Source organism: Podarcis liolepis (assembly GCF_965112155.1).
Source record: "Podarcis liolepis genome assembly, chromosome: 6".
NCBI classification, from domain to species: domain Eukaryota; kingdom Metazoa; phylum Chordata; class Lepidosauria; order Squamata; family Lacertidae; genus Podarcis; species Podarcis liolepis.
In genome coordinates, this window is record NC_139559.1 from 90,098,960 (window position 1) to 90,125,139 (window position 26,180).

Below are 26,180 nucleotides of genomic sequence, written 5' to 3' on the forward strand. Positions count from 1 at the left end.
CCGACATATGGGCCACAACATATCTGCATGCATCTACTGAGCGTAAAAATATGAAAATGTTTAGCTGTCTTCATGTGCTCGGGGAGAAATGGCAACCTTTTGGTTAGAACAGGGGTCGGCAATGCGCGGCCCGTGGGCCGGATGCGGCCCACGAAGACCGTTTTACCCGCCCCCTGAGCCACCGAGCCGCACTGCCCGCTCGGCAAGTCCCTGCGCTGCGCCGTGCTGGTTTAGTGCAGAGCGCGGGGACTTGCCGAGCGGTGCCGGAAATTGTGTCTGCGCATGTCCAGACGCTGAAAAATGCTTCTGCGCAGGTGCAATTTTCGGTGTCTGGGCATGCGCAGAAGTGATTTCCAGCATCGCGCCGCGCCAGTCCGGCCCACGGAAGATCTCTGTGGGAGTGATCCAGCCTATGGCCGGTAAACCTTGCCGACCCCTGAGTTAGAAAGAGAACTCCAAAATAATGCACGAGGGTAACTGTTTAGTATTTTTAGATTTCCAGGTGGCAAGCAGGATTGTGGACGGAGATGCACTGGTTATGCTCTGTGCAACTGTAATGTACTGGAAGAAAGGGCAACTCTTTAGAATGCCTACGTATAATAACCCTTCCCCTGGCAATATGTAGCAGGAGGATCCTTATACTTGCTTTTGACCATTCTTTAATAGTTTTCTTTGTGTTTTGCTTAAAGCTGAAGTCAAGAGTTTTACAGATTCACACTTTACATTGTGGAGAACGTCTTGTAAAAATCAACAGGTGTTAATAATGCCATGTTTGCTCATTCTTGTTGCTAACATAGTCTCCGCGATAAGTTAGTTTTACATTGTCTGCACCGAAGTTCCACAGTCTGATGAGGTGATGAGCCCCAGCACCAACACCATAAAGCACTATTTGCCCCACATGGATAGGAAACTGCAATACAGGTCCAATGGAATGGGTATGGAGTCACAAAACCTTCAAGAACAGAAGTGGCCAAGGCATGCATGCGTTTGTGTTGCCAAGGTGCTGTGAATCTGTCCCCATCCGGCCATTTGGATGCAGCAAGAACTGCAGACACTATTCATTGGAGTTTGAATCAGGCCACAACTCTATGGATTACAGATACAAATGAGTTTTGGCTTAGCATTGGGTAGCCCACCAACACCTCCAGCTCACCTGCTGGAGGATAGCGGAGGGTCAAGCTTGGTGTGGGTTAGACCTATGACATACCTCAAATAGGTACAGTGGTACCTCTGGTTGTGAACGGGATCCGTTCTGGAGGCCCGTTCGCAACCTGAAAAGAGCGCAACCTGAAGCGCCGTATCTGCACAGGTGTGTACGGCACGATTTGGTGTTTGTGCGCATGTGCGAAGTGCAATTTAGTGCTTTTGCGCATGCGTGAGCGGCGAAACCTGGAAGTAACCCTTTCTGGTACTTGCGGGTCGCCGCGGGACGTAACCTGAAAGAACGTAACGTGAAGCAAACGTAACATGAGGTACAGTGGTGCCTCGCAAGACGAAAAGAATCCGTTCTGTGATTCTCTTCGTCTAGCGGTTTTTTCGTCTTGCAAAGCAAGCCCATTGACGGATTAGCGGATTAGCGCTATTAGCGGCTTTTAGTGGCTTTTAGCGGCTTATCTGCTGATCGGATCAGCTGATAAGCGGCTTAGCGGCTTAGGAAAAGGGGGGGGGAAACCAGCAGGAACTCGCAAGACATTGTCGTCTTGCGAAGCAAGCCCATAGGAGATTCGTTTTGCGAAGCACCTCCAAAACGGAAAACCCTTTCGTCTAGCGAGTTTTCAGTCTTGCGAGGCATTCGTCTTGCGGGGCACCACTGTATGACTGTACTACCCCACAGGCTTGCCATGCTGGGGAGTGCTATGGCCCTTGGCCCCTCCCTGGATGTTTGGATAGTAGCATCTCCCCTATGGATCCCTTTCTAAATTTTATTTTGACAAAGTAATAATCATAAATAAGTAAGATTAAAAATGTGCACCCCACCACCAAGACCACTCCATTGTAACTATCCAATCTCCCAAAATTTCAACACCTCTTGCGATGGGGTGACCCCTTTCAGTTTTAGCAGTACAAATTCTACAAACACCTTCCATTTCTCCTCAAAATCATTTTTCCTGCGTATTCCCCATCTTACCTTAATGGCACATGTTAATTTATCGTTAATAGCTATATCCCACACCTCTTTATACCATTGTTCCATTTTATATTCTTCCTAGCTATCATAATTCGTGCAGGTGTCAATAAATTTGTGAGCAAGTCCTTCGTAGCCTGTGAACCTTCCACCCCATTGTAAATTGATAATAACGCTACCTCTGGACTTTTGGTCAGCTTTAACCCAGTGATCTGTGGATCCCTTTAATGGGATACCCCACCACCATGGAGGGGGAAGCCCAGACACACAATGCCCTCTCTGCCACTGACTAGGAATATACCCAATGCCGTATCCATCAAAGTTATGGCCATTGCTATGAGGAAGGCAAAACCCTCAGACAGGCCCAATTAGCCTGATAGGACAAATCCCTGCCTGCCCCAAATACGGCAACCATAAAAACCGTAGCAAGGTCAAGCAAATACATTCAATTGCCAAAAACAGTAAGACCATGACTGAGGGAGGGTAGGAGGGAGGGAAAACCGAAGCCAACTGTGTTCCCAAGCGAGGGATACATTGGCATTTATTCTCTCAGAATGGACCCAGGTGAGGACTCCTGAGGAGTTGAGCCAACCATACCCACAGCCACACCTGTGGGTGGCCACAAACATGGGTGGGCAAATTTGAATCCTGTGTCAGCCAGGAGAGGTTGGAACGTCTTCCAATCAGGCGGAAGAGACCAGGGGTGTGTTGCAGGAAGGGCGACGGGGTCAGAGGTGGCGGCGGACTGCAAACACTGTGTCACTGAAAGGGTGAGCGGATAAGGCTCATGCAGTGTGCAACGCACCCAGCTTCTATATATTACAAACCTAAGTGTCCAACCCTCACCTAATCCCATCTGCATGAATACACTGCACTCTTAACAGTACTAAAAAAGGACTTGGAATAACCATTGGTACCAACATGCAGTTGTGATGGCGGTGGCAAATCTTGATATAATCAGTGCCTTTATGTTGATTCAGCTCCACCAGAGGGTGTATCCATTCTCTAGCCTTCAGCCAGTTGGCGTGAAAGAACCCTGACAAAAATACGCTCAGGTTGTATGTGTACAATTCAGAAATACTTTGCAAGAATGATGTGTTTCCTTAACATTTCCCACTTCCCCCCAATCCATTGCCATGTTAGAAGAGCAGAGAAGGGTGAAGAAGCCTTGTAGAAGAGCAACAGTCGCAATCATAGACCTGGCAGGTGTAATTTCAACTCCTAGACTGGAATTACGCGCTAAGCTGTGTTGTATTTTACTTTATTTTCCCCAAGGAGCTCAAGCATGGTCTACCTATACCCATGATATTCTTACATTATGTTGGGAGGGGTGGGTAAAGTTAAGCTGACAGAGAGTGACTGGCCCACATTCACCCAGCAAAATTTATCGACAAGCAGGGATTTGAACATAAATCTTATGGGTCCAAATATGACCATCTTCTCAACAACAACTGGTTCTTTTCAGTATGTGGGTATTTCTATGAGTACATTTAGCAATACATTAACACCAGAAAGCAAAAGATCCATGTGACAGGAGGGATCCAGCTTCAGGTCGTTCTGTCTTTGCCAAAACCTGCCTCAGAGGATTGTTGTAAGGATAAAAATGAGTGGGACTGTACCACCTAACAGCTTCTTTAAGAAAGGGTGGAACAAGACTAATGAATTTGAGCGTTGCCAAAAATTATTCCCATATGAGCCCATGCACCCAGTTTCTCATCTGCAATACAATAATGATCAATCTCATGCATATGAGTGGTATAGAATATTACCACCACCTTCCAGTAGACATATCAGAAGACTAAGCTGTATTTTTTTTAAAAAAAATATTTTATTGAATAAAGTGTATCAAATGGTGCCCTTTGGGTTGATACGAATGTTAAGATCAAAGCTTTTGAAGACCATGTATGGTTGCATCTACACCATGGCTCCCCCCAATGAATCCTGGGAGCTGTAGTTTGTTAACGGGGCTGGTGACCAAGCTATGTGAAGGGTCAAATAAAATTTCCAAGATTCTTTGGGGGAAGACATGGCTATTAAAGTGCTTTAAGTGCATGGTGTCAATATGAGCAAAGTATCAGAGAGGTATAGCGCTGGAAGGAATCTTTTTGACCATCTGGATCAATCTTTTCCAAACTTGGCCCTCCAGCTGTTTTGGGACTACAATTCCCACCATCCCTGACCACTGGTCATGCTAGCTAGGGATGATGGGAGTTGTAGTCCAAAAAACAGGTGGAGGGCCAAGTTTGGAAACACTGAACCTTGTCCAACCCCCTGCTCAGTGCGGGAAATTTAGGGCCAGAGCATCTCCAACAGATTCTCTGATTAGCCTTTGCTTTAAGACCTCTAGACTTATCACCCCGATAAGTAATGTGTTTGACTGTCAAACTGTTCTTACTGGCAAGTAGTTTCTCCTCATGACAACTGAAATCTACCCTGTTGTAAACTTTAGCCTGTTAGACCCAGTCCTGCCTTTTGTTCCTTGCTCCTCTCCTCCAGGATAAAAATGCCCAGTTGCTCCAACCTTTTCCTCATAACAGCTTGTTTTCCACGACTGCGTATGGTCTGATTGGAGAGCAAATCACTGGATTCTTGAGAACCTTCTAGAACCGGTCAGTGCAAATATTTTGGAGAGGAGCGCTCAAAGTCAATTAGCAAGGAGTACCTTAAATCGGGCATTTATCTTTTTGAGAATTGTGTCCTTGGAACAAGTCTTAGGGTTAATGCCCAGTGAATATTGTGAATATTGTTATCATAAACTAAAGCGTTTAGGATTAACCTTTTTTAGTAGAGGATCCTTCACGATATAAAACTTGGAATTGTAAAATTAAAACGACTTATTTTGTACCAGATGTACCTCAAGAGATGAACTTATGTAACCGGAAGCCGGCAGATGGGATAGTCCCTTTACAAAATGGATCACTGGCTGTATTCAGAGGTGAGTAAGCAGACTGGTGAGCTTAATGGTTTTTTGGGTTTTTTACAAAACACGACAAAAATGCAGAACATATTGTTATGTACATATCAGTCCCAGTTCAGATGAATGTGCTTTCAACTAAACACATACACACAAATGACTGATGGTTGCTGGTGGACAAGTATCCCCACCCACAAAAATACACAGCCTGCCCCCCCTTAAAAAAACACAGCCAGTACAATGGTACTTAAAATAGCATGGAATTGCCAAGGGAGTTGTACATCTAATAAGCCTACTTCCATAGAGTCATCTCTCTCACTGAACCGAGACAATTATGTTTCAATAGCCAAAGAACACTTGCCTTTTGCAGAAAATAGCTACCACCGTCTTCAAACCACCAAAAACAACATGTACAGGATTCCACAAATTGATGCACCAGGGCACCCCTCTTGCCCCTTCTAGCAAGTACCCCTATATTGAGAAGGTTGAGTACTACAGAGAGACTGATTCCTGAGGATTAATCCATTCCCCTTTCTCCACCTGTTCAACCTCTGCTTGATTTTGCAGGCCATTACTACTGGTTGCTGAATGGAACGAGTCCGCCATCACCTTGCCCCCGTAAAATCACAGAGGTGTGGGGTATCCCCTCTCCCATCGACACAGTCTTTTCTAGATGTAACTGTGATGGCAAAACCTTCTTTTTTAAGGTGGGTCACATGAATTCCTCAATGTGCATTTTGACATTTGTAGGCGCCGATTATAACCTGGAGGATCATCAACGTCGCACGAAAACAAACATAACCTGAATTTTGCAACCATAAAATGTCACACTCTGCATTGCTTATATCCTTACTTACCATGCACCGGTTAATTCAGTGTTGATTGTTGGTTGTCCAAACTATTCTTTGTACAGATGGATGCGTTTTGTAGAATCTGTGAAGTTTTGTTTCTGTGGCGGTTTCGGTCAGATGCAAGAAAGAAGTTGTGCTTTTCTCTGAGGCGCTTAACTTGTGTCTGGGCTGTACAACTTCAGACTGCAGGCAGGACTCACATGATCAAATGTTTCCCTAAACAAAAATAAAACAAAATGATTAATTCCCCCCTCACAGAAAACTAGCACTACCATATCAGGGTTCGTCCTCTCCTGACCACCATTACGTGAGCACCACGTAACAGCTGTCATTTTCTGGCTTGAAATACTTTCATGACCATTTCTAGAGTTGAGCTAGGATACAATCCAACAATCTTAGTGGAGTTAAGCATGCCTAAGGCTGTAATTCAATGCACTGTTACCTAGGAGTAAGCCCAACTAAACATAATGAGACTTCTTTCTGGGGAAATAGGCTCAGGGTTATGTTACCACTGTGTTAGATTGAGGCCACTGGTACAGAAGTTTTTCCAAGTGACCTTTTTATTGATAATTTATCCTGACTGGTTTGCACAAAGTTTGCAGGGTGCCTATGCAAGTCTGTTGTTCATTAAGTCTTCATTCTCACTTGTTTGCAGGGAGGTGATATGACATTGTATCAAGCAATAGCTCTCTCAAACTTTCCTTCTTGTACACTGCCCAGATTTTAAAATACTGTATACAGTGGTACCTTGGCTCACAACCATAATCCGTTCCAGAGGTCCGTTTGTAAACCAAAACAGGTTGTAACCCAAGGTGCGCTTTCGCCAATGGGGCCTCAAAAAAAAAGGGGGGGGGGAGAAGAAGGTCATAATCCAAAAAAAGGTTGCAAACTGGGACATGCACTTCTGGGTTTGATGTGTTTGTAATCCAAAACATATGCAAACCAAGACGTATGCAAACCAAGGTACCACTGTATACATTTTGGGAAACGGCTTTGTTGTGCAAGAGTGGCGAATTCACTTTAATTGTGCAGGCCGAATTTGTTGGTATGCAGTTGAATCCCACCCATGAAACAGAGAAGGACTTTAGGCAGCAGCAAAGATAAGGAAGCATATGCTGTATTTACCTTTAAGCACAATAAGGAGTGGGAAAGTTAATGAGCACAAGCAAAGCAGTCAGTCAGCTAAATACATCTTAATATCTGATTTTTAATAAATTACATTGGCACAAATTTGGAAGAGGTTTTTGTCATACATGTGGAGGGAAAACCTTAAAACATGTTGCAGAGTTCACAACATATAGACCAGAGGCAATTATATTCCACCCAGTGGAGCTTTTACTTGTGGGGAAGGCAAATGAGAATCACAGTCACAAATCCAAATATATTCAGGATTGGCACAGTCCATAAAAAATCCAGTTGCAGCACTTACAGAAACTTACAAACTTATCTTATGAGACTAAAACCTTAACACTAAGCATACTATGTACAGAACAGAGATAGAAAGAGAAAGGGAAACCCAGTCTCCTTTTGGCCTATATTTATAGTGAGCATGACCTTAATCTGTAAGAGAACCAGTTCAAATCAAATGTACTCAGAAATAACCCAAACAATCATGGCCCTTCTGTCTGCCCCTCTCACACAGAGAAGCTTCTAGAATCCTCTTGAATTCATAGGAATAGGAACACTCCCCCCATTTGTTAGTTGCAGGAAATATTGATCTGCAAAACACTTATGGAGGGGGATTTCATGTACACCTTCCTTCTACATCTAGTTATGCAAAACACGAGTCAGCTCCTCCTGAAATTTACCTCAGGAAATGGGAAACACCACCAAGCATTCAGCTCAAGTCCCATAAAGACAGCTTCTGATCAGCTTACCCAACCTGCTTACTCCCCAGGAACACCTGGCACAGGCATTGCATTAAATAACGAGGGTCAATTACCACCAGCTGATCCAGCTTCCATCTTTAAAGGAACACTTCCCCAAAAGTGGGAGTAGGACCTCTGTTCTTACTAAGCAAAACCTTTAGGTAGCTCACTTTGTGTCATTCAACACTAGGGTTCTCTAAAGAGCCAGTTCAAACCACCTGTACTCAGAAATAATCCAAACCATCATGACCCTTCTGCCTGCTTCTCTCACACAGAGAAGCTTCCAGAAGGGTCCAGGTGGTTTCAGTTGGTTCTCTTATCTCCTTCCAATTAAGGTCATGCTTAAGAAGGTTGAGTTGTTGTTTTTCTGGGAGTCAGGGTGTCTTTCTGCTAGTCACAGAAGCGTATGGGAATACTGTTTTTCTGCTGATAAATTGTAGGTTTAGCAACAAAAGGCTAGGTTTTATTCTTGTAGAAGGAAGGTGTACATGCAATGTTTTTTATCCTATAAGTGTTTTGCAGATCAATACTTCCTGCAACTAACAAATGGAGGGAGTGTCACTTGCATTTCTTATTGCAGAAAGTATTGATCTGATGTATAGAGATTATCCCTATTCTGATTAATTCAAGAGGATTCTACAAGCTTCTGGAAGCTTCTCTGTGTGAGAGAGGCAGGCAGAAGGGTCATGATGGTTTGGGTTATTTTTGAATACAGTGGTACCTCATTTTACGAACTTAATCTGTTCTGGAAGTCTGTTCTTAAACCAAAACCATTCTTAAACCAAGGCGTGCTTTCCATAATGGGCCTCCTGCCGCCGGTGCCCTTCCACCGTTCAGATTCTGTTCTTAGACTGAGGTAAAGTTCTCAAACCAAGACACTATTTCCAGTTTTGAGGAGTTTGTAAACCAAATCGTTCTTAAACTAGACTGCTCTTAAACTGAGGTACCACTGTACATTTGATTTGAACTGGTTCTCTTACCTCCTTCCAATTAAGGCCATTTTTATTTTTTATGGACTGTGCCAATCCTGAATATATTTGGATTTGTGACCATGATGCTCATTTGCCTTCAGCACAAGTAAAAGCTCTGCTGGATGAAATACGGCCTCTGGTCTATTTTTTGAAAACTCTGCAATGTGTTTTAAGATTTCCCCCCACACATGTCAGTTTTGAAGAATAAGATATTTTTCTCTTGTTTTCATTTGGTGCAGATATGTGTCACACAGGGAGTCCGCTTAGAAACGACATCCTCGCCTTACTTTCACATCTCTTATAAAATGGTGCCTAAGCCATGCAGTTATTTTTTATGAATATGTGTATTAACACACCTGACATTTTTAAAGTGATGCCTGACTAATTGGCAACACTATTTTAGTCAGTCACCTGTCCAGGTTTTTTGAATTGGCTGATCTATTAAGCATTGCAGCCTTAAGCAAGCTTCATTTATAAACGTAACAGCATTTCAGCCAAAATGACAGATATGTTTTTGTGCGCACCATTAATGTCTCTGAAGAAGAGGGAGAAACCACCGCAGAGTTCGGCACCTGGTAAAAACATCTTAAAAATTAATATGGAAACAACTTGAAGGACGGGAGTAGTTTCCAAGGAACACTAAAACGCTGCGCCACACCTCATATTAAATATTTCCTATTCCTCAGCTGGAATTTTAAATAGCGTTTGAAGCAGAAAGTGACCCCTGAAATGCCAGCAATCTGTGTTCATTATACCACAATATAATAAGGAAGTTTGTGGGGAGGGCAGGACATTCTGCTGAAGGAATCCAAGGAATAACCTTCCAGGAAGCTGAAAGGAAGTGGGGCACAAAATCTGGCTGCATGCGCTATTCTTGGTGACCCCTCAAAATTTTGCAACTGTTTGGGTGGGTGGGCTGGTTCTGTTTTGTGAGGTGAATACCCTATTTTCCAGGGACGTCCAAGATTTAGAGACGCCGTCCTGGTTTCTGATTTGATCCTGGAATGTCCCATTTTTCCTTAGGATGTCCCCCCAAGCCGTCGAAAGGCAACCCTATATAGGGAAGATTTATTTTTTAATGTTTAATGCTTTATTATGTTTTTTATATATGTTGGAAGAAGCCCAGAGTGGGCTGGGGCAACCCAGTAGGATGTGTGGGGTATAAAATAGTAAAGTTATCATGATGGAATGGGGTGCCCCTATTTTTATCGGAGAAATGTTAGAGGGTATGGAAGTGGCACTGGGTTGCTTTTAAGAGCATTGCATATCTAACCTTTATTTGTGTAGCTTAAGCAAGAGGGTTTTGCTGCTGTTGTTTAAGCCAAATGCGAGAGCCAGTTTGATGTCGTATTTAGTTTTGGACCCAGTTTCAAAATCCCACTCAGCCCAACCTACCTGGCAGGGTGGCTATGAAGATAAAAGGTGGACAGCAGGAACAATGGATAGTGCTTGGATCAACTTGCAAGGAAATGTTGGGTATAAATTTAAGAACAAATGAATCATTTTTTTATATTCTATTAGGTATGCTCACTTACGTCTAAACAATTAACTGTGTTCCAGATCATATTTTCCCACACTGTCTTCTGCTTCTTTCTTATGTTCTCAATATATGTTGCCAGCGGTTTTTTTGCTTTTAAAAAGGACACACCTAAAATTGAAGTATTGCAAATAAGCCAAGCCTGGTAGTAACTTCAGTAGGTCAGATTCTGACGGCCAAATCTTGCCTGTTTTATTGAAAATGACCAGGTTTTTTTGTTTTTTAAAAAAAGGTTAAGCTAATTCTTTCCATTTAACCACATATATGCCAGTGACCATTGGCATGGTCTAGCTAAAGATACATTTGTTCATTTTGAAGTAAAGTGTTGGCACAGGTTTTCACTAATTTTTCTTTTTGGCTAAATCTCAGGAAAATCAACATGACTGCAAATAGACCCTGCCCTAGCATTACACAGATGGGGGCTTAATTTGCAAATGGGTAATTGGCAAGAGGCTACATTTTATTTACTGAATTTCCCCCAGAGAGGATAAATTTGGATTAAACGGGACATGGGGAAATACTAACTGGTATTTCAATGCCAATATGGGGATGCTGCAACAAACAACAACACAAAAAACACACGCATAGATGTGGAGGACACGTCCCCAACAGACACACAGTCCTCCCCAAAACAAAATGGCGGCCACCTCCAGTGATTCAAAAACAGAAAGGTCTATTTTATTTGCTGTTGTGAGGGGGAAAAATGTTTGAAAAAGTCCCTTCTTTTCCAGACACTCTTAAGTCTTCGTTGTTATTACTTTATGTCTATTGCTGGTGTGTTGCTGTAGATCAGGGGTCAGCAAACTTTTTCAGCAGGGGGCCGGTTGACTGTCCCTCAGACCTTGTGGGGGGCCAGACTATTATTTTTTGGGGAGGAATGAACAAATTCCTATGCCCCACAAATAACCCAGAGATGCATTTTAAATAAAAGCACACATTCTACTCATGTAAAAACACACTGGTTCCCGGACCTTCCGCGGGCCGGATTTAGAAGGCGATTGGGCCAGATTTAGAAGGCGATTGGGCCAGAACCAGCCCCCTGGCCTTAGTTTGCCTGCCCATGCTGTAGATTAAAGTGAGAAAATAAAGATAAAACCAATCCAGGAATAATTTTGAATTACTACAGCTAGTGGCCATACATATGCATAGACCCAAAGCAAAATATATACTTAATGCTGGCTGGCTAGTTTTTGTTTGTTTAACTAGCTTTGTGGAATAGAAAATAATAGGACAAGAAAATACACAGGAAATACTGTGCATTAAAAAGAACAGCATCACTAAATAATACTGGCTCAGAGCCATGTGATGTTTGAGGCTGAATGTCATCTACAAGCTGATCAAAATTAGGGTTTTTGATGAGGTGGTAATAATAATGTTTCTGCCTTTGTACTAAGCTCTCCCTTCCCCAAACAACTTGGGAATAATTCCTATTGAGGAAAAGGTGGTGATAATAAGGATTACCTCTAAAATGGCCCCCTCCCATCACCACAACAGCAGCAACAACATATGTCCACATTAAAGGCACGTAAGCCCAATGAAATCTACATTTAATGTTTGGCGTAACTTCAGCCATTTTAATTCTCAGGATTCTCAGTACTGGCGCTTCACCAATGATAAAATGGATGCTGGCTATCCCAAGGCAATTGTAAAAGGATTTGGAGGACTGAATGGAAAAATTACAGGTGCTCTCTCTGTGGCTAAACATAAGAACAGGCCAGAAACGGTTTATTTCTTTAAAAAAGGTAAGATTTATATTTAGGGTGCCTGTCAGATACATCGGAAACACCGGATAGAATCCAGTATGCAAGGCCAATGAGAGCCTGGGATATTTTTTTTAAAAAGGTAAAGGACCCCTGGCTGTTAGGTCCAGTCGTGGATGACTCTGGGGTTGTGGCGCTCATCTCGCTTTACTGGACGAGGGAGCTGACATTTGTCCGCAGACAGTTTTTCCGGGTCATGTGGCCAGCAGGACTAAGCCGCTTCTGGCAAACCAGAGCAACGCATGGAAACGCTGTTTACCTTCCCGCCGGAGTGATACCTATTTATCTACTTGCACTTTCACGTGCTTTCGAACTGCTAGGTTGGCAGGAGCTGGGAAAGAGCAATGGGAGCTCACTCCGTCGCGGAGATTTGAACCGCCAACCTTTCGATCAGCAAGCCCTAGGCTCAGTGGTTTAGACCACAGCGCCACCTGCATCCCTCGGATATTTAGGCTTGGTTAAAATAATACCAATTTCGAACATTCATCACAAAACTAAATTATTTATCAGATATACAGTACAGTGCATTGTGTGGTCTTGGATTGATGGCTGGTATTGCAGCTGGCACTGAAAGAAAGACATTTTTTCTCAATTACATCTATATAAATTTACAAGAGAAATAAGAGTTTTGAAAGGGGAGGTGAAAGCATATTGTTTTTAAAATTATGCATACACATATCACAAAGGTTGCCACCTTGGAAGAAATATTCTGTAGATGGAGACAGTCTTCTAAGATGGAGACTATTACCGGACTTGTAAATACTTGTATTAAAAGGGTAGCTTTAAAACTATCTGCTGCCTAATTAATAAGGGACACTTTAATGGATCAAAAGCTTTAAAATCTTTTGGTTGGTATACTGCAACGTTATACACACAGTAAACCCATTGAAATTAATGGACCCAAGTTAATTGTGTTTATTTTCAAAGGATCTGCTCTGTGTAGGACTAACGTGATACAACACAATGGATTTTATATATTAAACATTCCTAATCTGTAAAAACTGAAACAAAATGTAAACCTTTCTTTGGCAAAGGGTGTTTAAGGAGATAACAGAAATCACTGGGTTAAAGCTGACCAAAAGTCCAGAAGTAGCATTATTATCAATTTACGATAGGGTGGAAGGTTCACAGGCTATGAAGGACTTACAAATTTATTGACAGCTGCACGAATTATCATAGCTAGGAAGTGGAAAGGGGCAAGCAGAATATAAAATGGCAGAATGGTATAATGAGGTATGGGATACAGTGGTGCCCCGCAAGACGAATGCCTCGCAAGACGAAAAACTCGCTAGACGAAAGGGTTTTGTGGTTTTTGAGCTGCTTCGCAAGACGAATTTCCCTATGGGCTTGCTTCGCAAGACGAAAACGCAAGTTTGTTTCCTTTTTCTTAACACCGTTAATACATTTGCGACTTGACTTCGAGGAGCAACTCATAGAACGCGGTGTGGTAGCCTTTTTTGAGGTTTTTGAAGACTTTGGTGATTTTTGAAGCTTTTCCAAAACTTTTCCGACACCGTGCTTCGCAAGACGAAATATTCGCTAGACGAAAAACCTCACGGAACGAATTAATTTCGTCTTGCGAGGCACCACTGTATAGCTATTAATGATAAATTAACATGTGCCATTAAGGTAAGATGGGGAATATGCAGGAGCAATGATTTTGAGGAGAAATGGAAGGTGTTTGTAGAATTTGTACTGTTAAAACAGAAAGGGGTCAAACCATCACAAAAGGTGTTGAAATTCTGGGAGGCTGGATAGTTATAATGGTCTTGGGGGTGGGGTGCACGTTTTTATTCTTATTTATGATTATTACTTTTGTCAAAATAAATTATTTTTTTAAAAAAGAATGTACATAAATGTATAAAATATAAAGAATGGCCGGGGGGGGGGCAGAGACAAAAAAAAAAGCCTTAACATCTGATTAACTAAATTGCAGTCCTAGTTCAGGAGTTAAAAAAAAATGAATATACCATATTTTTCCATCTATAAGATGCCCCCATGTATAAGTTGCCCCCTATTTGGGCGGACTCCGATTTAAGATAATGGGGGGGGGGGAGAGATGTATCTGCGTATAAGACGCCCCCACATTTTTGACATTATTTTTAAAGGAAAAAACATAGTCTTATACACGGAAAAATACGGTACCTAGTTTTGGACGTGTCAGTTTTGACGTCACTGCAGACTGTACAATTGGACTGTCGATTTATTCGTTATTATATACTAACATCACGACTGATCTAATGTTCTGAATCAGAATCATAGGGTTGTAAGGGCAGTGGCGTAGCGTGGGTTGTCAGCACCTGGGGCAAGGCAAGTAATTTGCACCCCCTAACCCGTGGATTTGCGCCCCCTAACCTGTGGATTTGCGCCCCCTAACCCTAACCCCCAGATGTTGCGCCCGGTGCGGCGGCCCCCCCTGCACCCCCACGCTACGCCACTGTGTAAGAAGGGATCCCAAGAGTCCAAAGCTCTGCAATGCAGAAACCACGGCTCAAATATCCCAGACAGGTGGCCATCTGACCTCTGCTAATCTGCCTCCTTGAGCGAGTCTTTCCCACTGGGGAAAAGATTTTACCACCACCTCTTTCCAGGGTGCTGGGAATTGTAGTTTTGTGGGGTCCAGGCCTTCCTAGCGGGGGATCTGAACCTGTAAGTAACAGTGTGGTGGGATATCATTTCTTGCCTTGTGCCTTCAAATACCTTCACCGATACAATCTTATCTGATCTAGGCGGCAACCTTCAGCAATATACCTACAAACAAGGAGGAACGAAGAAATGCAGCAAAAAGAAAGTGGTGACTGTGAACTATCCGGCTTACAAACCAAAAGCTGTGATCAGGAAAAGGCGGAGGCGCTTTGAACGTTCAGTAAGACCGGCTCAAATTCTCCGGACCGTCAGAGTCCAGCATCGCCCAGTTGTCCAGTTCAGGCACCAGCCAACTGGTATGTTCACCATCTTGTACTGTTAATAGTCTACAATCAAGCGGTGAGGATGTTTAAATGATGTGGAATTAAAAATGAAGCGGTCTGTGTGCATGACTGCAGTATAGCTGTTTCAAACACTATATAGCAGGCATAGGCAAACTCGGCCCTCCAGATGTTTTTTGGCCTACAACTCCCATGATCCCTAGCTAGCAGGACCAGTGGTCAGGGATGATGGCAATTGTAGTCCCAAAACATCTGGAGGTCAGAGTTTGCCTATGCCTGCTATGTAGCAGGGACGTCGAACTCCCAAGAGACTGCGAGATGCTCCCAGGAATAAAATATGGCAGTGATCTACCCATTTTTTTTGGGGGGGGGGGAGTTCAGAGTTGTCAAGTTTTTTTTCAGGAGGAAATGTCGGAGTTGTGGAGCTCACCAAAACAAAAGCCAGTCAGCGCTAACTTTGTCTTCCGGTTTAGCGATCCTGTGCGACTGAAGGAAACGACGAGGGTGCGGGGACGGAAATCAGCTAGAGATCGACCGGTTGGACATCCCTGCTATATAGGATGGATTTCCCCCACTTACACTATTTTTTGGAATATTTATATATATAAAAGCAACCTATGCCTTTGTTTCATGTGTTACATGCCCAATGGTTATAACACTTCAGTGATTTGATAGCCTCTCTTTCCTAATGTTTCCTTTTGCTTTTGCAGGAGTCTTGCAGCCAGAGGTCAAAGTTGCCTCATATTGGAGAGGATTCCCAAAAGAAGTGAATTCTGTTATATCGGTTCCAAATGATCAGAAGCCAGATGGTTATGATTACTACGCTTTTTCTAAAGGTATGTTGAAGCTAAAACATCACTACTGCCGCCACCAAGACGGGAAAATATCTAAGGCTGCTTTTTACAAATTAATGTTGTACCTCAGTTCAGTTAAATAACGAAACGGACATATGCTACTTGCCTTTTCCCATCCTAATTTTTACAAGGGATCCCCTCAAAAGCACCATCAAAACACAGGTCATCTCTGCGTTCTGTGGTTTGGTTGTCCTCTTTAAAAATCACAAAGAGCCAGGATTTGTGCATCTTGGACCAATGTTTCTAAGGTTGCTAGCAATTGCTGCAACCGTTATTTTCTACTGTGCTGCCTGCTACCGTAAGGTTCACTTTGTGTCTTTTTGGTAATTTGGTGTAAAATCATGAAAATTCAAGAGGACTTTGGATCTGAGTTTTACACAGAGCTCTTGGAAAAATGAAGGGCGTTTGTGGCTGAGTGCACATTTTTTTTCTCGGGTGCAGAGGTGGTGCTCACGATGTACAGTCGAAATTCCAAATGTGCCCACAGATTCGAAAGATTAATTTAAGGCTACAGTACTAACCAACAGGTCTGAGGAAATGTGCATTTGCAATAGAATCTGTCCTCCGCTGCAGGGCAGGGGATAGTAAAGGTAAAGGGACCCCTGACCATTAGGTCCAGTCGTGACTGACTCTGGGGTTGCAGCGCTCATCTTGCTCATCTGGCACAGCTTCCGGGTCATGTGGCCAGCATGACTAAGCCGCTTCTGGTTTACCAGAGCAGTGCATGGAAACGCCATTTACCTTCCCACTGGAGTAGTACCTATTTATCTACTTGCACTTTGACGTGCTTTTGAACTGCTAGGTTGGCAGGAGCAGGGACCGAGCAATGGGAGCTCACTCCGTCGCGGGGAGTCAAACTGCCAACCCTCTGATCAGCAAGTCCTAGGCTCTGTGGTTTAACCCACAGCGCCACCCACGTCACAGTGGATAGTAGGGATTAACATTTAAGTCAAGATTTCCTGCTTGTGGGACTTGAATGAGACTTTTATCTTTATTTCCCCTCCTTACAGATCAATACTACAGCGTGGACGTGGGCAGCAGAATAGCAAGACCAGTCACACTACAGACTGGGCAGACTGTGTCCGGAGCCTGGTACAAGTGTCCTTTAGAGTGATTTGGAGACTCCAAGAGCTGAAACAGAGACACCATTGCGTTTGACAATTTCCTCTAGTTTTTATTAATAAAAGACATAATGAAATATCCATACATCGATCCAAATTGAAAACAAACAAAAAACCTGCTTCAAGCTTGCCAGCCATTACACAAATGCAAGTAAGAGCAAGACTAGACAGACAGTATACACTGTTTTAATTTCTACTGAGCTTTAATTAATATTGCCTCTGTTTAGGCCTCCTCTGCCACCAGGAGTTACACCTGCAAAGGGAAAGGAAGAGTATTAATATACACTTTTGTTTCAATTAACTGCTATTAGCTATTAACTACGTTAATATCAGTTTTAAAGGATTCTTTCGAAGCCTGCCCGCCACAAGTCTTTTGGGAGAGTAATGTGGGGGTACAGAATGGCATCCCTGCAGCCAGAAGGAATAAGCACTCCATACATAATCTAGTATTTACACCTATTTTAACCAATTCAGAAACAGAAGGCTGTGCCAGAAATACTTTCTAGTTCCTTGAAATCGTTATGACAACTAGATTTACTCCTGCCTAATGGCTATGGAAACAGTTCACTCTGTACTGACTGGCAGATTGATACTAACAATTAATTACTTGGAATTAATACACTGCCTCTAACAAGATCTTTAATTCTTTTCTTTAGTATCAGCTTTCAGATTCTCATTTCTTTTTAAGATCTAAGTTCGACTGAGGAGTTTCTTATATTTATTTGTTGCTAGCTACTGCCACTCGCATCCCTTTATAACGGCGGTTCTCAAACTTGAATCTCTGGGCCACACTTTCAGAATAAAAATTTGCTCTTGCCACACCTAATTTTTAATTGATAAGCAATACATTGGAAAACACAACTAGGATCGTCCTCAGTATCACTAGATGCTCTTGCTCTCATTTTGAAAAGATATCTATCCAGATTATGCAAATAAATAATAATAATGCAATGCTTTTGATACAACACTACACTGAAAAGTTTAAATGTTTCTTTGATTGTCCTTGAATCTTCCTGCCATACTTGCCATCGCCAGGCCCTCTGAGAACCACTGCTTTATAAGAACGCCACATTGCACCAGATCAACTTTAAATTATGCTATTTTCCTTTTAAGTCAATCAAGCACCTTAGCTGATATATATATTGTAAAGTCTCTGGGGTGAATAATCCTCATTATTCAACGTCTATAAGCCCCCTTGCATGTTTTGGTGGCTGCAATACTATGCAATACATACACTTATTTGCAATCCTATAGAGTTTAACACATCTCTGCAAGAACTGAAGGAAACCTACCCCTCTGTCTGTTAAACTGACGGCCAGTTCTTAATGTTGTTGGCTGAAGTCTAACTCGCCGGAAAGGCTTCGGATGATTACTGCTAGTGTCTGAAAAGGAAACAGTATGGGACAAAACAAGAAATGTAATGCCATGGCTGTCATCTGACTTTGTCATGCAAGTTGAGTGTAATCATAGCTGATTTTCAATATGCAAGCTGTTAACTTCAGTTTTATACTTCAAATCTGAGGGCAAATAAAATATCTAACTGGAAAAAGTAAAAAAAATGGCTCTCAACCTTCTACATGCTGCTAGCTAGCTAATGGCTAGCAGCGACCGTTTTATGTGCATCCAATTGATGTCCACATTCACGTTACTGCGGACCTGGAAGTGGCCCCAAAATGGGGTGTAACAGGGGTGGGGGTGCAAATGGGGGGTTTGGCTGTACTCCAGTATTAATCAAAAACACACACAGGTGCCTGTGTTAAGGATTTTTACTGAAAGTAATAGAAAGCAAAAGACTCCTGGTGTTGGTTAAAATTATACACATTGCCTGGTCAGAAGGATGGAGAATTACGGGTCAAAGGTTTGAAGGATTGAGGACCTAGGCTGTTCTACACTGATATTTAGACCTTTTAACCTGCAATATTTAGCTGGATCTCCTTTCCATCACTTAGAAAGATCAGATGAATGTCCTCCTTCCACATACTGAACAGACCATGATTTCTCCTCCATGGATGCAGACATAACAGTGACAAGGAAAATATGAAGATCAAATAGAAAAGAACCAAACTTGGGGGGTTTAAATATCCTAATCTGGCAGCCCTCCATCAGTGAAAGGTCAACAGTACTTTATCCAGACTAGGGTTTCCCAAACTTGGGTCTCCACCTGTTTTTGGAATACTATTTCCATTATCTCTGACCATTGACCCTGCTAGCTAGGGATGATGGGAGCTGTAGTCCCAAAACAGCTGGAGACCCAAGTTTTTGAAAAACCCTGATCCAGACCACTGAGATTTGATGGAACTGAACCCTACCTGCAGATGAACTAGAAGGAGGATCTTGACTTGTGGATGGGAGATCTGACTCATCAGGAGCTTGAGATGATTCTTCTTCCTGCTGACTGTCTATTTCTAGACCAACCTCTGATGTAATTCTAAAGGAAAATGGGAGACACACAATGAATTTGCTAGTCAAAATCTCAATATTGTGTAGCAGAGTTCCCCATCTCCAAACTTCTTTCAACAGTTAAGGGTTTCGACATGACCAAGAACAGAAGTGAACTCTCTTTCTAGCTCTTTTATTTAATCTGAAAGCGAATCATGCTTAAATCCTCGTGCTTACTAACTAGCAATGGTATAAGGTGACAAAGATTCAGTGATGAAATCTCTAGAAATTCAGTATCTATGTATTAGGAAATATCAGGGATGTATATGTGAAGGGAGAATTTGATAAGGATCCTGGCTTTAAGAACTGAGCTTCCTGCTACCTGTGTAACTTCAGCTTTTTCATAGCCAAATGCCGAGTTCTGTGTCTTGTTCACACTACAGTCTTACAAAATGTGTGGCGTTCCAGCTTTCAGTGGGGTGAATGAAGGTTTCAGTGTGTGAGGTTGGAATCACAGCAACGTTCAAAGGTCTGCTCTTGGGTATATTCTGTTACTGGTTTTCTGCAGTTACATTTGTTCCTCCAACTATTTTGCTGGTGTTCATGATATCGAAGGTGTTCAAGATGAATTGCACCCAATAAAAACCTAGCACGGTGTCACTCCAAAAAAATATTTATGGTACGTTTGCAAGAGCTGTTGCTTCCAAAGAAAAGCTCTATCTAATGCATCTGTGCCTGAAAGCTTGGCAGGGAAATTATTGAGCTCATCTATCAACAACAGCACTGAAGACCACACATTATTGATGAAAAAAGCAGTGCACGGCTGCCAAGTATTAGCAATACCCAAAGAAACATGATATTTGGTGTGTGTGTGTTTTTAAAAAAGTTTCTGACTGCTTACTATTGCTGCCAAACAGTTTCTTGCACTTCTCAATTTGAGCCGCCTATACATTTTAACATCTTTAATGCCAAACGATACCCAAATCAAACAAGACCAGTTTGACTGCCATTTTTGACTGCATTTTTGAGAATCACGCCATGAGGTGATGTAATACAGATGGAAGCAATTATCTCTCTTGCCCTGGCAACTCCATTTAAGAACTGCAGCCTGAAAGCAGTTCACATGTGAAGTTAAAACCTCCCCTTGCAAATGAGGGAACAGAAATACCAGTTCATCATACAAAGTCACAACATTTATATAGTACAGTGGTGCCTCGCAAGACGAAAATAATTCGTTCCGCGAGTCTTCATCTTGCGATGTTTTTCGTCTTGCGAAGCACGGTCCGTCGCAACTGCGCCTCTTCAAGTGGCTTTAAGAAAAAAGCGCAAGACGTTTTCGTCTTGCGAAGCAAGCCCATAGGGAAATTCGTCTAGCGAAGCAACGCAAAACCGAAAAACCCTTTCGTCTAGCGTGTTTTTCGTCTTGCGAGGCATTCGTCTTGCGGGGCACCACTGTGCAGTTGAACCTTGGTTCTTGAATGCCTTAGTACTGTAACATTTCGGCTCCTGAATGCTGAAAACCCGAAAGTAAGTGTTCCAGTTTTCCAACTTTTTTGGCAGCCAAATGTCTGATGCAGTTGTCAGCTACTGTTTCTGGGGCGCCTGCACCAATCGGAAGCTGCGCCTTGGTTTTCGAACGTTTTAGAAGTCAAATGGACTTCCAGAATGGATTCGACAACCAAGGTTCCACTGTAGTTCAAAAAGCTTTACATACATGATTTCCATTACCCTTACAACAACCAGTGAGGATTTAAAGCTAGCCTCCTAGGTCGTAGTTTGACTTAATTTAGGTTTTCATATAGGACAGAAAATATTGTATTTTTTAAAAAAAGATAACAGATTGATGCGGAGAAAGGCATATCAATAAGGTTACATTCAAGCCAGACAACGTGCAGAATCGTCTTAACTGAATGGCTGAGCTTACCCTTCGGACTCTGCCTCTACAAAAACTTCATCGCCATCATCACCTGTACCAGATTCTGAAGTGGTCGATAAGTTACCGGTGGATGTTGTAACCATGGGGACAGACTGGGAAGCATGTTCAGAAGCATCAGCAGCGGAGCTTTCAGTAAACACAGACACTTGAAACAAAGATTAGAGAATAAACTAGAACCATCTAACACTTGGATGATATGTTGCCCACCCCCCAAAATTCTGAACGCGGGAAATAGCACATTTGCTTTGGAATGAATCAAACCTTAAGTGGGATACACTTATCTTCGTAATTTTTTAAAATTACACCTTGTATTTCACAACTAGCACACTTCACATTAGTACAGGCCTGGCTGTAAAGCCTGCTATAGCCTGATCAGTTAGGTCACAGTATTATAGGGCTGGTGGGCTCCATGCAGGTACGGCTTTGTAGAACTTTATGTGTGTGTGGCAGGTGGGGGGAGGCAGTTTTGGATTGTGGAATAATGTATAGAAACATGATTTGAGAGAAATATATTGGGAAGTGGGGAGAAACCAAAGTCCCAGAGAAGACTGGAGTCTTTGATCCCTAGAAACCTCTCATGCTTTCCTTGCATCTAAGCATGTGGCCATAAGCTCCAAGCACATTCTGAGATTGTTCTGTGACCACACATTTGGATTTTTCTTCTTCTTGTTTTTTTAAAAAATACTACCCTGGTGGTGAGGGTGTGGATTTTTTTTGTCAGGAAAAAGCACCAAGGCAAAAGCCAGCTCCAGATAGCTGGAATGCAAAATAGGATGTTGTGGTTTCTCACTGTACTGTTGGAGAAAAGGTGGAGCCTATTCTCTGTACTGAGCACCGGATGTTAGCTCAGTGTGTCATCTGACCTGTGCTGGAAGTACAGGGGAGGAGAGTGACTCTTCTGATGGAGACTGAAGGGTGCAGTCACATTTCTATGTACTGTTGAGTGACAGGAATAAAACATGTAGAAAGGACTCCTGTCTGTCTCATTTCTCCTCCCTGGGAGAATGCAGGGAGGGAGAGAGAAGAAGAGGAAAGCAGAGGGTGTGTTCTTCTCACGACTAATGAGAAGAATCGCCGGGTTTGTTTACCTAGCCTGCCGAGGTCGCAGACGGACGGTAAGCACAGTATCTCGCTCAATTGCCTCGGGGGAGGCCAGGTACCTCTGCCTGTGAGCTGAGATACTTACAGTTTTTACATATACAGTAGTACCTCGGGTTCCATATGCTTCAGGTTACAGACACTTCAGGTTACAGACTCTGCTAACCCGGAGATAGTATCTCGGGTTAAGAACTTTACCTCAGGATGAGAACAGAAATCGTGCTCCGGCGTCGCGGCGGCAGCAGGAGGCCCCATTAGCTAAAGTGGTGCTTCAGCTTAAGAACAGTTTCAGGTTAAGAACGGACCTCCAGAATGAATTAAGTACTTAACCCGAGGTACCACTGTATTATTATTACTACGGTATCACACTTTGTAGACAAGATTGTTATACAGGTGTCCCCCCCACTTAGGTGTAGCGCCGGGAATTTTTTTGCGTAATTTAATTCAACCCTGGAAATGGCAGGAGAGCGCTGGAGAGTCCTCGTGGCTCACAAGCACACCCTCCCCGGAGCTCGAAGGGGACATCAACAAGGACAGAGGAAGCTCTGATGAGACCAGAGGTGCAAGTGGGCCTTTGTTTATGCTACTCAGCCTCCCCAGGGTCCCCCCCCCCCACTTCCGGACCATTTGACAGAGAGGCAACAACCAATCTATGTGTGTCCAATTGGCATGAGACAGCATGTGCCGAACCGGGAAGTGACTTTAAACATGGCAAAAACAGTCCTAAAAGAGCCCAGAAGGGGCAAAAAAAAAGCGCCTAGCAGCAGATGAAGGTGATTGACTACATGGAATTGGCAGAAATGACTGGCAGAATCCGAGACCAGGGAGAAGAGTTGGTGAAAGAAGACTGGAAGAAATTTAAAAACTATTTACAGAAATATTGTAAAATTGATGAATGTTAGAAGAATGTTGGAAAGAAACTAAGGGGTTTCCAGCTGTAATGCAGATATGAAAGAAAAAAAAGTTTACAAATGGGTAAAAGCTTAATGGTAAGGATTTGCTGAACTAACAAATTGAAGTGGAATACAAAGAAGGGAGGTATGAGGAGGTCTGGGGAAATAAGCATAAGGAATATATGTTATGGAAAATTATTTGTTTTTTAATTGTTTTTATGTTGTATTTTGCATTTTTTTTGTTTTTCATTTTCATTGTTATATGTTAAAAACTTTAATAAATATCTTGGTGGGGGGGAGCGCCTAGCAATCCCATGAGCCTTTGCAAGTGCAATCCCAGGAGCCCTTGTATCGACCGCTGAGGCCTGCGGAGAGTTGGGAGTTCTGAAAAAGGAGGTTGAGAGAAAGAGCAATTGTGGGAGAGTTGGACATCTGGTTAAGTGCTGCTGGTTTTTAAAGGGTTTCCAGAGGTTTAGAGGGCATTTGCAGGCTTCCCCAATGCTGTTTCAAAAATGCACAATTTCACATAACTGTGCGGTGCCTCGGAAAGTAACTCATACATAAACTGGGAGTTGCCTGCATTTAACATCGGGCATAGCTAACATGACACCCTCCATATGTAAGACTCCCATCACCCCTGATCATTGGGCTGTGTTAGCTGGGGCTAGCATTAAAAGCTGGAATCCAGCATCTGAAGAGTGTGGTGTTGGCTAACTCTGCTTTATATTGTGAGTGTTGCATTATGAATTCTTGCCTCCCTGCCTACAACCAATTTCTTGCAAGAGGGCTGGCCCTGAACTCTTACCTGGGAACCACACAAAAGACATTTTTAGGAGGAAGTTAAAAGCGTTAACTACAGTGGTACCTCTAGTTACACACTTAATTAGTTCCAGAGGTCCGTTCTTAACCTGAAATTGTTCTTAACCTAATGGGGCCGCATGCTGCTGCTGTGCGATTTCTGTTCTCATCCTGAAGCAAAGTTCTTAACCTGAGGTACTATTTCTGGGTTAGCGGAGTCTGTAACCTGAAGCGTATGTAACCTGAAGCATCTGTAACCTGAGGTACCATTGTATATGCATTTCTTAAATAAGCAGCTGTACAGTAAAACCAACCAACCAACCACCCTGATCAGTTCCCAATAGAGCTGCATTTTCAGGAAGACTATCGGAACAAGAGAGTACCCATGTTATCAACCATTATATGCTCAAAACTGTAGAATCAAGATATGAGGGAAATCCCCCAAACTCACCAGGTGCCGCAACCTGAAGTGGAGTTGTTGGGACACTGCGACCTCCTGATTCTTCTTCGTGGGCAAGGAAGAGTGGTGTTTCATACATTCCCAAACCTGCAAGCAATTTGAGAGAAGTTAAACTGAGGTTCCCAGTGGTGGTGTATGGAAGTGAGAGCTGGACGGCAAAGAAGGCTGATCCCCGAAGAATTGATGCTTTTGAATTGTGGTGCTGGAGGAGACCCTTGAGAGTCCCATGGACTGCAAGAAGGTCAAACCTATCCATTCTGAAGGAAATCAGCCCTGAGTGCTCACTGGAAGGACAGATCCTGAAGCTGAGGCTCTAATACTTTGACCACCTCATGAGAAGACTCCCTGGCAAAGACCCAGATGTTGGGAAAGATGGAAGGCACAAGGAGAAGGGGACGACAGAGGCCGAGATGGTTGGACAGTGTTTTCGAAGCTACAAACATGAGTTTGGCCAAACTGCGGGAGGCAGTGGAAGGCAGGAGTGCCTGGTGTGCTCTGGTCACGAAGAGTAGGACACAACTAAACGACTAAACAACAACAAACTGAGGGAGCTTCAACAGAATCATATCTAGCCACCAAAGTAATGAATCATCTGAACCAGTTTGTTTTTTATATGGTACTGGCCAGGTACTAAAGCAGTGTTTCCCAACCACTGTTCCGCGGCACACTAGTGTGCCGCGAGATGTTGCCTGGTGTGCCGCGGGAAAAATTAAAAAATTCGAAATTTTTTTTTTAAGTCAAATTTTCGATTGGGGCGCCGTCACTAGATGACCCCTGGGGTTCCCTCCCTCCCTCCCGCTCTGCGCCTCCCTCCTCCTCCTCCGGGAGGCCCTTCCTGGCTCTCGGCCAAGGCTTGGCGGCTGCCACTGACTCACTCGCTCGCCCACCCATCCCTCCATCCCTGCACCCGGCCTCTCCCCCTCCGTCACCGGCGCGGGGGCTGCCGGGATCCGTAGTCCCCTCGCCCTTGGGCTCCGCGCCCGCGCGGGGTGCACAAACTACGTTTCGCAGCGTGGCCTGGCGGGCCGGGCGTTTTGTTTGAAGCGCTCTTCTCCCGGCCATGGAATGAGCGCAGCGGCGGCGGCCGGGCGGGCAGGGGCTCTTCCGCACAGACCCCGCGCAGCCTGCCTGCGCCCCCGTGGAGGTCGGGCGGCAGGATGGAGCCCGGGGATCCCCGCGGAGGCGGAGCGGCGGAGGCTGCCCCCCAGGTAGGGCTGCGTCGGGGTTTTTTTATTTTTGCAATGCTGCATCCGCGCCGGAGGGGACGCATCGGACCGCGGGGAGACCCCTTGGCGGGCATGCAAGGCAATGCATGCGTGCAGGCGTTGCATGGAGTGCAGTGCAATGCAATGGCAACGCGGCGCCCTGCATGCATGCATGCAACTTCCACCGGCGCTCCGGACTTGGCAGGTGAGGGGGGTCCCCAGTGGGCGGCAGAGAGAGCCGGGAGGGCGAAGGGGAGCCGGGGGGAGCAGCGCTGCTCCCCAAGCCGAGCCCGGGGGGAAACTTCGGCGTCGTTGCGCCGGGTGTTGGAAGCGGAGGCTGGCGGGGGCCCCTCACCTGCAAAACCTGGTCGCCTCTCATATATTTCGTGCATTGCATTCATCGCCCGCTTTCTCCTCCAAGGAGCTCCCGGGGGCGCGCGTGGTTCTCCCCGTGTTATCCTTGCAACAACAGCCCTGCGAGGT

The 26,180-nt window shown here is 43.9% G+C and overlaps 2 protein-coding genes across 4 annotated transcripts in view; one reads left to right on the forward strand and one right to left on the reverse strand.

Annotated features, from left to right (window-relative positions):
- The window catches only part of PRG4 (proteoglycan 4), a 42,792-nt gene extending 25,843 nt beyond the window's left edge, over positions 1-16,949 (forward strand). For both annotated transcript variants that reach the window (XM_083506703.1, XM_083506704.1), the window contains 6 exons: positions 4,974-5,060; positions 5,607-5,746; positions 11,852-12,008; positions 14,756-14,968; positions 15,664-15,789; positions 16,818-16,949. In XM_083506703.1, coding sequence (XP_083362829.1) covers positions 4,974-5,060; positions 5,607-5,746; positions 11,852-12,008; positions 14,756-14,968; positions 15,664-15,789; positions 16,818-16,921 — 827 coding nt within the window. In that variant the 3' untranslated portion in view covers positions 16,922-16,949. The remainder of the gene's footprint in view (positions 1-4,973; positions 5,061-5,606; positions 5,747-11,851; positions 12,009-14,755; positions 14,969-15,663; positions 15,790-16,817) is intronic.
- A 6-nt stretch (positions 16,950-16,955) lies between these two features.
- The window catches only part of TPR (translocated promoter region, nuclear basket protein), a 68,265-nt gene continuing 59,040 nt past the window's right edge, over positions 16,956-26,180 (reverse strand). For both annotated transcript variants that reach the window (XM_083506702.1, XM_083506701.1), the window contains exons 46-50: positions 24,484-24,579; positions 21,232-21,388; positions 19,238-19,356; positions 18,221-18,310; positions 16,956-17,181 (exon numbers count right to left, since the gene is read on the reverse strand). In XM_083506702.1, the coding sequence (XP_083362828.1) occupies positions 17,132-17,181; positions 18,221-18,310; positions 19,238-19,356; positions 21,232-21,388; positions 24,484-24,579 (512 nt within the window). In that variant the 3' untranslated portion in view covers positions 16,956-17,131. The remainder of the gene's footprint in view (positions 17,182-18,220; positions 18,311-19,237; positions 19,357-21,231; positions 21,389-24,483; positions 24,580-26,180) is intronic.